Source organism: Ranitomeya variabilis, chromosome 3, assembly GCF_051348905.1.
Source record: "Ranitomeya variabilis isolate aRanVar5 chromosome 3, aRanVar5.hap1, whole genome shotgun sequence".
NCBI classification, from domain to species: Eukaryota; Metazoa; Chordata; class Amphibia; order Anura; family Dendrobatidae; genus Ranitomeya; species Ranitomeya variabilis.
In genome coordinates this window covers 449,296,122-449,309,179 of record NC_135234.1, presented here as the reverse complement: position 1 = coordinate 449,309,179, position 13,058 = coordinate 449,296,122, and the positions used below count along the sequence as shown (strand labels likewise).

General features: G+C 42.2%; 1 protein-coding gene across 2 annotated transcripts in view; it reads left to right on the top strand.

Annotated features, from left to right (window-relative positions):
- CRACDL (CRACD like) overlaps window positions 1–5,537 on the top strand; it is a 154,286-nt gene extending 148,749 nt beyond the window's left edge. For both annotated transcript variants that reach the window (XM_077296521.1, XM_077296522.1), the window contains exons 10-11: window positions 2,461–2,608; window positions 3,992–5,537. In XM_077296521.1, the coding sequence (XP_077152636.1) occupies window positions 2,461–2,608; window positions 3,992–4,137 (294 nt within the window). In that variant the 3' untranslated portion in view covers window positions 4,138–5,537. The remainder of the gene's footprint in view (window positions 1–2,460; window positions 2,609–3,991) is intronic.
- Window positions 5,538–13,058: the final 7,521 nt, after the last annotated feature.

Genomic DNA, 13,058 nt, shown 5'->3' with positions numbered 1-13,058 from the left:
CTGGTATATATGTCATGGAGCATCTCTAGAACTTTGGAGAAAGCTCAGAAGCAGAGCCCACACTACAGAGGGCAGATGCGGCTATATTATGTAGCTGAAATCTTGCCTCTAACTCAATCACTGTCAGCGGCATTTAAGCGTCACTATGCGGCCTGGGCATTAGTTCAACCCCAGCCCCGCCAACCAATCCCTGAAATCACTTTTGTTGATGGGTTGCTATGAAAGTCAGGGGCCAGCTGAAGGCCCCCATGCTTGTTATATGACCTTTTCTGAGACGTCAAGCCTGTGGCTGGGCGACATAGTGTACTATGATTTTCTCTATGTACAGCAATATCAGCGTATATAGTACTTGCAGTTAATTAACCACATTTTCAAGTGCCCTAGGGGCCTATCGAACAACATTGTGGTTTTTTTAAATGAAAAAGATGTAAAACTTTGAACCACCCCACTTTTTGTCATTTAACAATAAATAAACATAAAAAATTTACATATTGGGTATCACTGGGTCCAGAATAGTACAATCTATCAAAATGTAAAATTAAGCTATTAGGCATGTGTCATAACAAGAAAAAAATCAAAGCACCAATATTGCATTTTTTGTCAATTCAGTATAGCCAAAAAATCCAATAAAAAGCAAACAAAGTATGATATATACCCCAAAATTGAATAAATAAATAAAAACACCAACACACCATGCAAAAAAAGTTATTGCTATTAAAAAAGGAGAGGAAAAAATGAAATCACAAAAACGAAAATGAAATGTATAGAAAAGGTGTTAAATGATTATTGTTGTGATGCTCTAAGTGTTAGCTATGTCTTGTGACACATGCTTCCTTTCATTTGTGTGTATAGGACAGTTTTTATATGCATGTTGGAGTTTGGATGCTATTAATAGTTTTTTTTGGATTCATTATTGTTTGTTAGTTGGTAAATCAGATCCGATCACTTTTCGATTCAGACCTCCATATCAGACTCCAAAACTCATTCAGAACATATACTAAATCCCTAAAATGAATTCAGATCCCAGAACCTTAAAATTATTTTAGGTCCTAGGCGAGACCCTGTCATATGATTCAGACCCCACACCAGACCCTAATATTAATTCAAACCCAAAGCCAGACCCCTAACATGATTAAGACCCTAGATACCTAAAATGATATTTCATAGTTCCCTATTCACAATAGTATTAATTACATAAAGCCACTAATCAGAAACAAGAATATAGAATTTTCCCTCCTTGTTTTTAGTTTATCACTCGGCCTCCTAGGCGCAGTCCATTTTGTACAGGGAGGACATAGATTATTTTTGACACTCGGCTCTTCACTACAATAATACTTGAGGGATAGCAAATTTAGAAATGATAAGGACACAAATTACAATAATAAATATAGAAAAGAACAATGATTAAAAAAAATAAATACAGAGAACCTAACAGTTGATACATGGTGCCTGATCTCCATGCCGCATGTATCAGACACTGGCTACATGATCTCCGCCAGGTATGTTTAACTGCGAAAAGCTGCAGTGATTTAGAGAAAAAAACATAGATAAAATCCACCAGGAACCGAGCTGCACAGATGACTAGTTGAAAAGACAGGTCCCTGGTGGCTTCTCCCTGCCCACTGCCAGTGACTGACAGGCCGCTCCCTGAGTGCGCTTGTAGGGAGAAACCTATAAGGCTACATCCCCACGGTCAGTAATTGGCAGCACTTTGGATGCAGCACATGTCCGCTGCCGGCTTTTGAACACAGGTGATTCCGCATGTGTTCATTGATACATTGTATGGGGACATTTATCTTGCGGAGACTGAGCGTATCCGCAAGATAATTAGATATGCTGCTGTCTGGAAAGACGCACCACTTGTCCGTCTCTGCAGGGAAGCCTCAGGTGTCGATGTACACATAATGGAGATGGTATTTATTGAAATCCCATCCACTATGCTGTAACATCTGGACGCTGCGGGTTGGACGCTGCGGCTGTACGCAGCGTCCAACCCGCAGTGTTTACTGACCGTGGGAACATACCCTTACTGAGGGGGGTGGGCAGCTTTTAATGTTGTAAACATTTACATGTCTGAAATCAAGTCATCAAGTCTCACCAATGCCACCTGTGCATTGGGCAGCAGGCATCAGCTGTCTGGTACCCTTTAAGAAAAATAAATAAATAATGATCAAACATAACAAACAAAAAAAATACAAATAGAACCAATAGAAAAATAAAAAGTAAACCTTCATAAAATAGTATTAATGTTATCTACAGCATAAGTAAGTAAAGGCTGTAACTGAATGCATGCATCAGATTTGCGGAGTTGAGTGAAATGATAAATGTATACAAGTTAAAAGTTAACAAAAACTAAATACTTGTACGACCCTGTTTTGTTATACCATGTTTAATAAAATAAAAATTTTATGGTTAAAAAAAACAAAAAGTTAACAAAAAAAAAATTGTTTTTTCTTTAAGGTCCAGTCGAAACAGCAAGTGGACGTAATTCAGAACAAAACAACAAGCGTGTCGGTTTCAGTTCTTCCTGAATCGTATGGACCAGACGCCAAGCTTGAAAAGAGCGAGCCGAGGCAAAGAGCAAACACATTGCCACATCCTGCCCATGGTGAGAAGAGCTTTTCCCCAGATGAGGGTGTGTTTTGTGCAGCTTCAGCACTAAAGCTTTTGAAGCAGACATTAATATTCTAGACATTGATGTCCTCCATGGACGCATGCATCTCGAACAATGTGTGAAGACTCATTAACCTCATGGTTCCCCAAACTCCTCACAATTATTTTATCTAAGAAAGGGTTAAAATGTAGTAGAAACTCAGGTGGTGTATCCCATTTATCTGTGTTTTCTGTTTGAATTTTCTACCCTAAAAACAGACAACCATATAATGAGCACGATGTTTTGGGAGAATCCGTCTCACCACATCAGAAGTTTTGTGTGTCATGGAGAAAAAAAAACATTGCAATATAAAAAATGTAAATAGGAAAAAGCAATAGTTTCCCATGTAGACCAGTAGAGACCAAGGTGTATGACACAAGTCTGCATGGTGCCCGAGACTTTCCATCAAATCTGATGGAACTTGAGCCTCCGACATAGAGGGAAACCTTTGGACACAAATGTGAACTGAGCTTGAACAATACATTCAATGGAATATTGAAAACTATATGACTACCAATCATAACAGGCTAATAAAGGTCTAGACTCTGATTAAGACATAAATAAGTAACTTCTCTAAGTACCATTTGCATTTTGGCTTCTAATACACATTAAGATAACAGCCATATGTTACAGATTTTTAACAGTCCGATGCATACAGTGGAGTCAAAACAGAATTTTTTTGCAGTTTTTCTTGACATTAAAGGGAACCTGTCACCAGGTATTTACTACCCCATCAAGTGTGATGTCGGGCCAGAGAGCCTGATTCCTGCGATGTATCACGTATAGAGCTGTATGCTGCAATTTTGATAAAATCCCTGTTTTCTCTGCTGCAGCTCTCTGAATGCTGAGCTCTGTCTAACCCCGCCCACACCACTGCTTGGACGCTTTCTGTGTATACTTTATACAGACAGAAAGCTGCCGATCAGTGGTGGGAGTGGGATTATACAGAGCTCATTAATGTGGAGGACTATCCGGCAGCAGCTTTATTAGTCCTCTAGTGATCATCTCCTGCTGATAAATGCAGTGATTTTATCAAAACTACAGCAGGCAGCCTAGTAAGTGATACATCGATGGAATCAATGCTGGTCTCTGTCTTTACATCATGCTGATATTTGTGGCAAAGACTGGTGACAGGCTCCCTTTAAATCAGTTTTCTAGTGTACTCTAAAGATTGGCAAAATGATTTAAAAAAAAAATGATTAAAAAAAATAGCAGAATATAAATACAGCAATAATTTACATCTATATTTATTGATTTACCAGAAGATATATACGGTATGAGATCTACCAACTATGCACTCAACCTACTATTCTTCTAATGGCGGCATTTGCTTTGTAGATGCTCAATTGTCTTTGCTGACAGAGAAAGAGGAGAAAACTCTACACAAGCAACAAACATTGTTGGTCTCACAGGAACCTTCTTGGATGGAACTGGCTAAGAAGAAATCCCAGGCCTGGAGTGACAAGCCTCACATCATCAAATAAGAGGAGGAAAAGCCTGTTGTCTGGTTCCTTCATACTTGTCCGGCTCCTGGGTCTCCTTACAGGCACAAAATACAGCGGGCCATGTAGACATAGCGGACCCTCCGTCAGTTTTATATAATCTGTTACTATAGCGGTGATTTCTGCCCTCCTCGCCTGTAGAAGACGGAGATGTATATGATGTATCATGTTAACACTGTTCATATTTCAGACTGGGGATCTTAGTTTCTTATGCACTGACTTAAATCAGCTTTTTGCCTGTTTGGGTCTGAACTTTTGTAATGTGAGGGGTTTGGGGGTTTTTAACAATTTTTTGGCAAAAAATTGGAGGAACATTGAAAAGAAATCAACCATTTAGAACTGATAAACAATTTCAGAGCCTTACTTAGGAGCGGTAACATAGCTAAAGATACAGTCAGATGTGCGGACAGAAAAAAAGTCTGGTTGGCTCTGTATGAAATCAGAAGGAAAACATCCTACGTGCTTCTGGTCCTGTCCTACTGCTGCACCATACAAATTGGGGCTGTGTATAGTCTGAGGGAATATCTCCCCGCTATGTGATGCACATGTTTCATTATGAAGTGCACCTTACAGATATATTATATAAAGCCATTTCATGCGGTGAACACTAATAGGCCCATCATACCTTTTTTGGCAAATTTTGATGGGAACCAAAATTAATGTCCAAAACGGATCCTTTGCATAATGGTTGCAAACGGAAGCAGAAGGACCTCTTATATTATTATGGGGTGCATCTGGGTTCCGTTATGTGTCTGTTTTTAGAACAGAATAAAAAGCTTATCATGCAGAACTGAATGAGGCCTAAATACTATAGACAACATACCATACCTAGTCTGGGGTTCAGTATACATCCACGTTGGTTGTTACCCAACTATCCAAAGCTGCTAACGGACAAATGTGGCCAAATGTGAGAACGGTGGAATTATTGCTGCATAACTAGGCAAATTTGTCATTTACCTGCCTAGGAAGCTTGGTGACTTTCCCTGTTATGCTTAAATGGCGGCCTAAATTGGTCGTGTATACTCTGCTGTCCTGATGATATATGGCTACATAAGTATAGTATTGGGACAATGGTATTCTTACGTTGCATCTGCCTCTGTATGAGCCATCAGTAAATGCGTTCCAGGCGCCCGGTGCCCCTACATGTGGACTACTGCTCGTACTACAGCTGCTAACGCTGCCAGTACTGTGTAGGCCAAAAGCATGGAGCCTAAGCTTAGCCGCACCGCTTTAACTCCCTGGCTCACATGCACTAGCATTAATGTGGTGGAGAAAGCATGGCTTCCTCCCTAGATAAGTTTACTTTGCTTCTCAGTTTCGTTTTTCATGTTTTGTAATATTAGTATAAAATAGAGGCAAAAATAAAATATTACTGTATGTCCTGAACGTTGTTATTCTTTCACAAATTGTCTCTTCAGAGAGGAAGAGAATTCTAGCGCCCCCTATAGGAAGCAGTAATCCTAAAAATCAATATCCACTCTCTAATGAGCCTTGTCACATGACTAAGGGCCCCTTCACACTGGTCGATTCTGCTACGATTACGACGCATTTGCGTCATATTCGACATCGCAGTACGAGCTCGTAGCCAGCGGTCACACTCTACGATGTTAACGCTTTTTCTGACGTAGTTGCGATGTGAACGTCACGCGTCGCAATCGTACGCTACCCTTCACACCGCCATAGTCCTACGACTCCGAGCGTGACGTATTACCAGCATGGGCGTGCTAAAACGTCACGCCCAATCAGGAGACAGGTATGCGGAAGCCCAACCCACGTAGTCGCATTACGAGCTCGTATGACCGCCGTCACATACTACGATTTCGACCGCCACAGCGAGACATTTACGACGAAAGAAAGTTCTGCTCTTTCTTTCACATCGTACGATGCTGGGCTGCGTCGCAAATCGTAACGCCATGTCACACTTTGCAACCTCGGAACGAGGACGGATAAACGTCACAAATCGAACGCTCGTTCAGACTTTGATTGCACAGTGTGAAGGGGCCCTTAGGATAAAAGCCAAAACCATTTTTTCATATGTACCCTTTCCAATTATAGTAAATCCCCTACTCCAACAAGATAAGAATGTGCTTACTTTTCTCCAGCATATTTCTATAAGTGCATTTACAAAATTCTCAAGCAATATATTGACATAAAAACGGCTGGATATTCGATTGGGAGCTAGCACTCCATACTTCTAAGGTTATACCTTCTCCTGTACATACATAGTAGATAGATATATATATATATATATATATATATATATATATATATATATATATATATATATACAGAGTGTGCTGTGCCACGGGTGAAGCATTGGAGAAGACTTGGAGACTCGAAGGAGAATCCGTGATCTGGACAAAATGATTGTGGTGCATTATTAGCTAATCCGAGGGCACAGATATCATGATTAAGGTAAGAGATTTAGGAAGGGTCAGGCTCCTGGAGGAGTTTATAAATGAATCTTGCATTTTAATCCGGGATAACCTAGCAGCCAAAAAACAAATTACAACGAGCTGGGGGATTAGTATAATAAGACCGCTGCATACAGGATAGGCTAAAACGGAGTCACATGGTTATAAGAATGTCAATTACAGTAATGTGGAAAGCTGAGGTACACATCTTCTTAGCTTGTGAAGATCAGGACAGATATTACATCTTGATGTAAATGATGTTCTCTTTATTTAGCTTCTTTATAAGATAAGAAACGAGGCGCAGTAGCAGCCGCTAGTTATCTATTCTATGCATGAAAATGGGTGTACATAAACAATCTGACAGAGAAGTGCAGAATTGAATGTATAAATTGGGTTAACAGACCATTAGCAACAGTGGCCTGCATTGTCCCCGCCCTAGGCACGTAGTGCGGGACAACTAATGTCCCTCCCGGGATCCCGGGGCTGACTGTCAAAATCAGGACAGTCCCGCGGGATCCGGGACGGTTGGGAGGTATGGAAGCAAACATAGTAATAGAGGACAAAGGTAGGTAGTGGTGGGGCTGGAAATGCAAGGTAGCTTGGTGAATCTGAAATGGGCTCCAACAGACTGGCTTATGGCTGAAGTAGTCTGGAATCGATGATTTTGAGCGTGAGTCAATACAGGAAAGTCACAACATAAGCAGAATTGTAAAGCAGAAGAAAAGTCAATATACGGGCTGAGGTATCATAATAGAAAACTACAAGTTAATTTCAGAAGTGTGAACCAGATCTAGCCGAGTTTATCACTGACAACTAGAGGTGGATGGTTGAGAGATTAAATATTGTAAGCCTCATCCAGGTCCCTGATAATAGTGATTTTATGTTTGGCATCTTCAAGGCACCATTCCTTGAAGGCCCATTTGATAATCCACAAAAGGAAGCTATTTAGATAAATTAGTTAACTTCCAAGCTCCCTATCTGGACAGCACCATTAGACCCCCAAAAAAACAAACAAGACTTCTGCACTATTGCAGAGCAGCGCCCAAAACAAAGGTGCGTGACTGCCTGGCAACTAAAACAGAAGGAATGAATATAAAAGTGTTTGCAAGAGTATTCTCTCTTAGGCCTGTTTCACACGTCAGTGGCTCCGGTACGTGTGGTGACAGTTTTCTCACGTACCGGAGACACTGACTCACGTAGACACATTAAAATAAATGTGTCTCTGCACATGTCAGCGTGTTTTCACGGACCGTGTGTCCGTTTGAAAAACACGGAGACATGTCAGTGTTCGTGGGAGCGCACGGATCACACGGACCCATTAAAGTCAATGGATGCGTGTCAACACGTACCGCACACGGATGCTGTCCGTGTGCCGCCCGTGTGCCAACTGAGTACCACACGGACGTTGCAGGAGATAGCGCGCTACAGTAAGCGCTGTCCCCCAACATGTGGTGCTGAAGCCGCCATTCATTTCTTCTCCCCAGCAGCATTCGCTGGAGAGAAGGAATGAAAAATCATTGTTTTTTTATTTTTTTGTGGTTAAAATAATGTTCCCGGTAACCTCCCCCCTCCCACCCCCTGTGCACCCGCCCGCTGGAAATAAAATACTCACCCAGCTCCCTCAATGCTTCCTCTCAGCGCCGCAGCTTGTCCTGTATGAGCGGTCACGTGGTGCCGCTCATTACAGTGATTAATATGCGGCTCCACCTCCCATACGAAGTTCGAAGGTTTAAAAGCTGATAAGAAATTTCTCATTTTTCAGGAGCTTCACAGGAATTAATGGAATGTGGAAGGAAAAAATGAACATTTTACTTTTTCCTACAAAAATGTTACTTTAGCCCCAAATTTGTTATTTTCACAAAAGTAGCAGGAGTAAATGCATCATAAAATTTTTGTGCGATTTCTCCTGAGTACACCAGTACCCCAGTGGCGTAACTACAAAGCTATGGGCCCCGGTGCAAACTTCCAAATGGGGCCCCCCCCCCCCACATTCCCCTAGATACGCCTCGGACTGTTGCAGGAATCACCTGCACTGCAACATGGTGTTGGGTGCCAGCACAGCCCGCACAGTGGTATATCCAGCACAGCCCGCACAGTGGTATATAGAGCACAGCCCGCACAGTGGTATATCCAGGACAGCCCGCACAGTGGTATATCCAGGACAGCCCGCACAGTGGTATATCCAGCACAGCCCGCACAGTGGTATATCCAGCACAGCCCGCACAGTGGTATATCCAGCACAGCCCGCACAGTGGTATATAGAGCACAGCCCGCACAGTGGTATATAGAGCACAGCCCGCACAGGGGTATATAGAGCACAGCCCGCACAGGGGTATATAGAGCACAGCCCGCACAGGGGTATATAGAGCACAGCCCGCACAGGGGTATATAGAGCACAGCCCGCACAGGGGTATATAGAGCACAGCCCGCACAGGGGTATATAGAGCACAGCCCGCACAGGGGTATATAGAGCACAGCCCGCACAGGGGTATATAGAGCACAGCCCACATCTCATCCCCCCCCCCCCCCCCCCGATAATGGTCCCACAGTCCAGTTAAAAAGAAAAAAAAAAAAAAAACTCTCCTCACCTTTCCTTTTGCCCGCGCTGCTCCCGGCGGCTGCAGTCTGCCCAGGACACAGCAGGTGCGCGATGATATGATGTCATCGCGCACCCGCAGTGTACTGTCAGAGGCAGAGCGGGGAATGATGGGAGAGGGAGCGTCAGGTGACGCTCTCTCCGACATCATTGCATTGAACTATACCGGTGTCATAGACGCCGGTATAGTTAAATGCGGCGGCACTGGCGGGGGGCAGCGGCACTGGCGGGGGGCGGGGGGAACAGTGCAGCAGGCGGCCCACTACTGGCACCGGCTCTTCTGGCATTTGCCAGAAGTGCCCGATGGCCAGTCCGGCCCCGCAGGTCAGGGGCCGGCCCTGGGCCCCTGACCTGCGGGGCCCGGTCGCAATGGCGACCGCTGCGACCGCGGTAGTTACGCCCCTGAGTACCCCATATATGGTGGAAAACTACATATCGTTTGAGTTTTAGAATGCTAAATTGGCTGGAAACCATAGTGTATGTTGGAGTGCCCCTGCTGTGCCTAAACAGTAGAAACTCTCCAATAATGACCCCATTTTGGAAACTAGACACCTCAAGGAATTTATCTAGATGTGTGGTGAGCACCTTGAACCATCAGGGGCTTCATTTTATAATTTTTCCCACAAAATATTATTTTAGCCCCAATGTTTTTAATTTTTACAAGGATAGCAAGAAAAAATGGACCCCAAAATTTGTTGTGTAAATGCTTCTGAATATGCTGATATCACATATGTGGATGAAAACTACTGTTTGGGCGAATGGCAGGGCTAAGTAGGGAAGGAGCGCCATTTGACTTATGGAATACAAAATTGACTAGAATCGATAGCCGACGCCATGTCGTGTTTGGAGAGCCCCTGAGGTGCCTAAACAGTAAAAACTCCCCCACAAATTACCCTATTTTGAAAATTAGACCCTTCAAGGAATTTATCTAGATATGTAGTGAGCACCTGGAACCCTCAGGGGTTTCACAGAATTTTATAATGTTGAGCGGTGAAAATAAAAATATTTCCCTCAAAAATGTTGTTTTAGCTCCAATTTTTTTATTTTCACAAGGGTAACGGGAGAAAATGGATGTCAAAACTTGTTGTGCAACGTTTCCTGAGTACAGTGTCACCACATATTTGTTGGAAAACAATTACTTAGGCATACGACAAGGCTGGAAAAGGAATGAGCGCTGTTTTGGCTGGAATACGTTATGGATACCATGTCACATTTGAAGAGCCTCTGACATGCCAAAACAGCAGAAACCCCCAAAAGTGACTCAATTTTGTAAACTATACCTCTCAAGGAATTCACCTAGGGGAGTAGTGAGTATTTTAACCTGCAGGCAATTCACAAACTTGTATAACATTGGGCTGAGTAAATAAAATATTACTATTTTTTCCACTAAAATGTTGCTTTGACCCCAGGTTTTCAATTTTCAAAAAGGGTAATAGGAGAAAATGAACAGTACAATTTGTTGCACAATACATCAATACCCCATAAGTCGAAAACTACTTTTGACGCACAGCACAGAGCTCAGAAGGGAAGACGAGCCATATAACAGTGCTGCACTGGTTTCAGGGTGCCATGTCACGTTGGCAGAGACCATGGGGTTCAAGAACAGCAGAAACCCTCATATCTGGCCCCATTTTACAAACTACACCTCTCAATGAATTCATCTAGGGGTGCAGTGATCATATTGACACCACATGTGAGTCACAGAATTTTATACCATTGGGCAGAGAAGAAAAAATAATTACATTTTTACCACAAAAAAAAATATTTTAGCCCCAAAATTTACATTTTCACACAGGGAAATGGTGCCAAAATGTGTCACAAAATGTCTGCTGACCATGGCAATACCCCATATGCAGATGTACAGTACTGTTTAGCCACACAGCGAGACTCTGGAGGGAGCGCTATTTGACTCTTGGAGAGCAAATCATTGTAGAATAGTTTGCAGACTCCATATACAGAGCCCATAAGTGCCAGAAAAGCAGATTTCCCCCTCAAGAGACCCCATTTTGGAAATTACACCCCTCTGGGAATTTATCTACAGGTGTAGTGACGATTTTGACTCAAGGGTTTTCCAGAAAAAAGCAGCAGTGGATGTTGCTGAGTGAAAATTGCAAACTGCCGTTGTAGTGACCAGTATGTTGCAGATACCAGTACATTGTAGTGACCAGAACATTGTGCCCAGATCATGCTTCTAGAGACTGGCACCTGTAACTTAGGCGGGCTTTCACCTCTACAGAAATGCCAAACATGTGGTTTAGGCATACTGTGGGGCTCAGAAAGGAGGGGGGCATTTGGGTTTGAGAGCGCGGAATTTGTTGGATTTCTTTTGAGTGAGGAACTATAGTGGTTTTGCAGAGCCTTTGTACTACCAGTAAAATGGAAGCCCCCTATATTTCTGTTAACAGATGACACACCTGAGTGGGAACTTTTTGTGGATTGAGTTGAAGCTTTTATTACATCGAAATCTCTGAGTGACATTATTCAGATAAAACCCAAGAGGGATCCATTCACTATAATGAGGCAGCAGAGTTACTCTGGACTCCGTCTGGCCTCTGTTCAGAGTTGTCCCTCTTTTCAGAGATGCACAAAACTGTGGCAGACCGTGCTTTTATGCACGCCTAAAAAAACACACCATCAGATCACAGGCCAGACAGCGTCCACAGTGTCCTCATCTGGCTCATTATAGGTAATCTTCCGCCGGGGCTTCCATCTGAATTAAGTATTTCAGAGATTTGCATGGAAACCCCGATGTAAGAGCGCAGGATCAATGTGAACCAAGCCTTACTGAGATCTTTAGAAGGCAGAATGAAAAAAATCAATAGCAGATGGAGAATTGGTTTTAATTATTTTTTATGCTGTTCCTCATGCGGTATCAGTGCGACTTTATTTTTTTGGGTCAGTGAGATTACAGCGATACCAGATTTACATCAGGTTTTTACGTTTGGCTGCTGTCACAGACTAAAAATGCTTTTTTTTACAAAAATATGTTTTTTCCATCGCCATGTTTAGATAATTATAATTTTTCCATATTTCTGTGACAGAGTCATGTGATGGCTTGTTTTTTTGCAAAACAAGTTGACGTTTTTATTGGTACGATTTTCTAGCACATGACATTTTTTGATCACTTTCTATTCAGATTTTTGGAGGGCAGAATGAACAAAAACCAGCAATTCAGGAATTTTTTTAACTTTTTTTATTGTCATTCCTCGTGTAGTAAAATTGATAAGGAAGCTTTATTGTTTAGGAGAGTACGATTACAGCTATACATTTACATAGATGTTTGGTACTGCCAAAGGCTAAGTCTTGCATCTATGGATCTCCTCCATAAGGTAGAGGGAAGACATAAGACATTACAATATCCTCAGCTAGAATGAGAATAAGATTGGAATACTTGATTTCAGATGGACAGAGACTAATAGAGCATTGACTTTAACATTGCTAGTATGGGGTCAAAACGGAACCACAAAATCAAACCTACAGTAGAGAAGAAGAAACCACATTTAGATCGCCTAGAATGATATACTGTGGACCTTATGATAACACCACTCCATCTCTAATCTCTGAGTTATCTTCCACACAAAATAATAATATATATCAAGCTGGTTAAATATAGGGTCAGATGAGAAATGTTCTTTTAACTCAGAAAATACACTGATTGCCTCTAGTTTCTAGATAACTGCATTAGCACCTTTTTTGTTAAATCAGTCAATGGTTTCACTATCTTATTCTATATTCTTAGAAATAAGCAATAGTAATTAGAGGACCCATGAAAGCACTGCAATACTTTCAGAGGTTTGGGTTTAACCCAATCTCTAATGGCTTGGACATTAGCGTGATCCACACAGAAACATTTGACATACAAGATATGCCCGAAGAAGTTTACTTCTTGAACC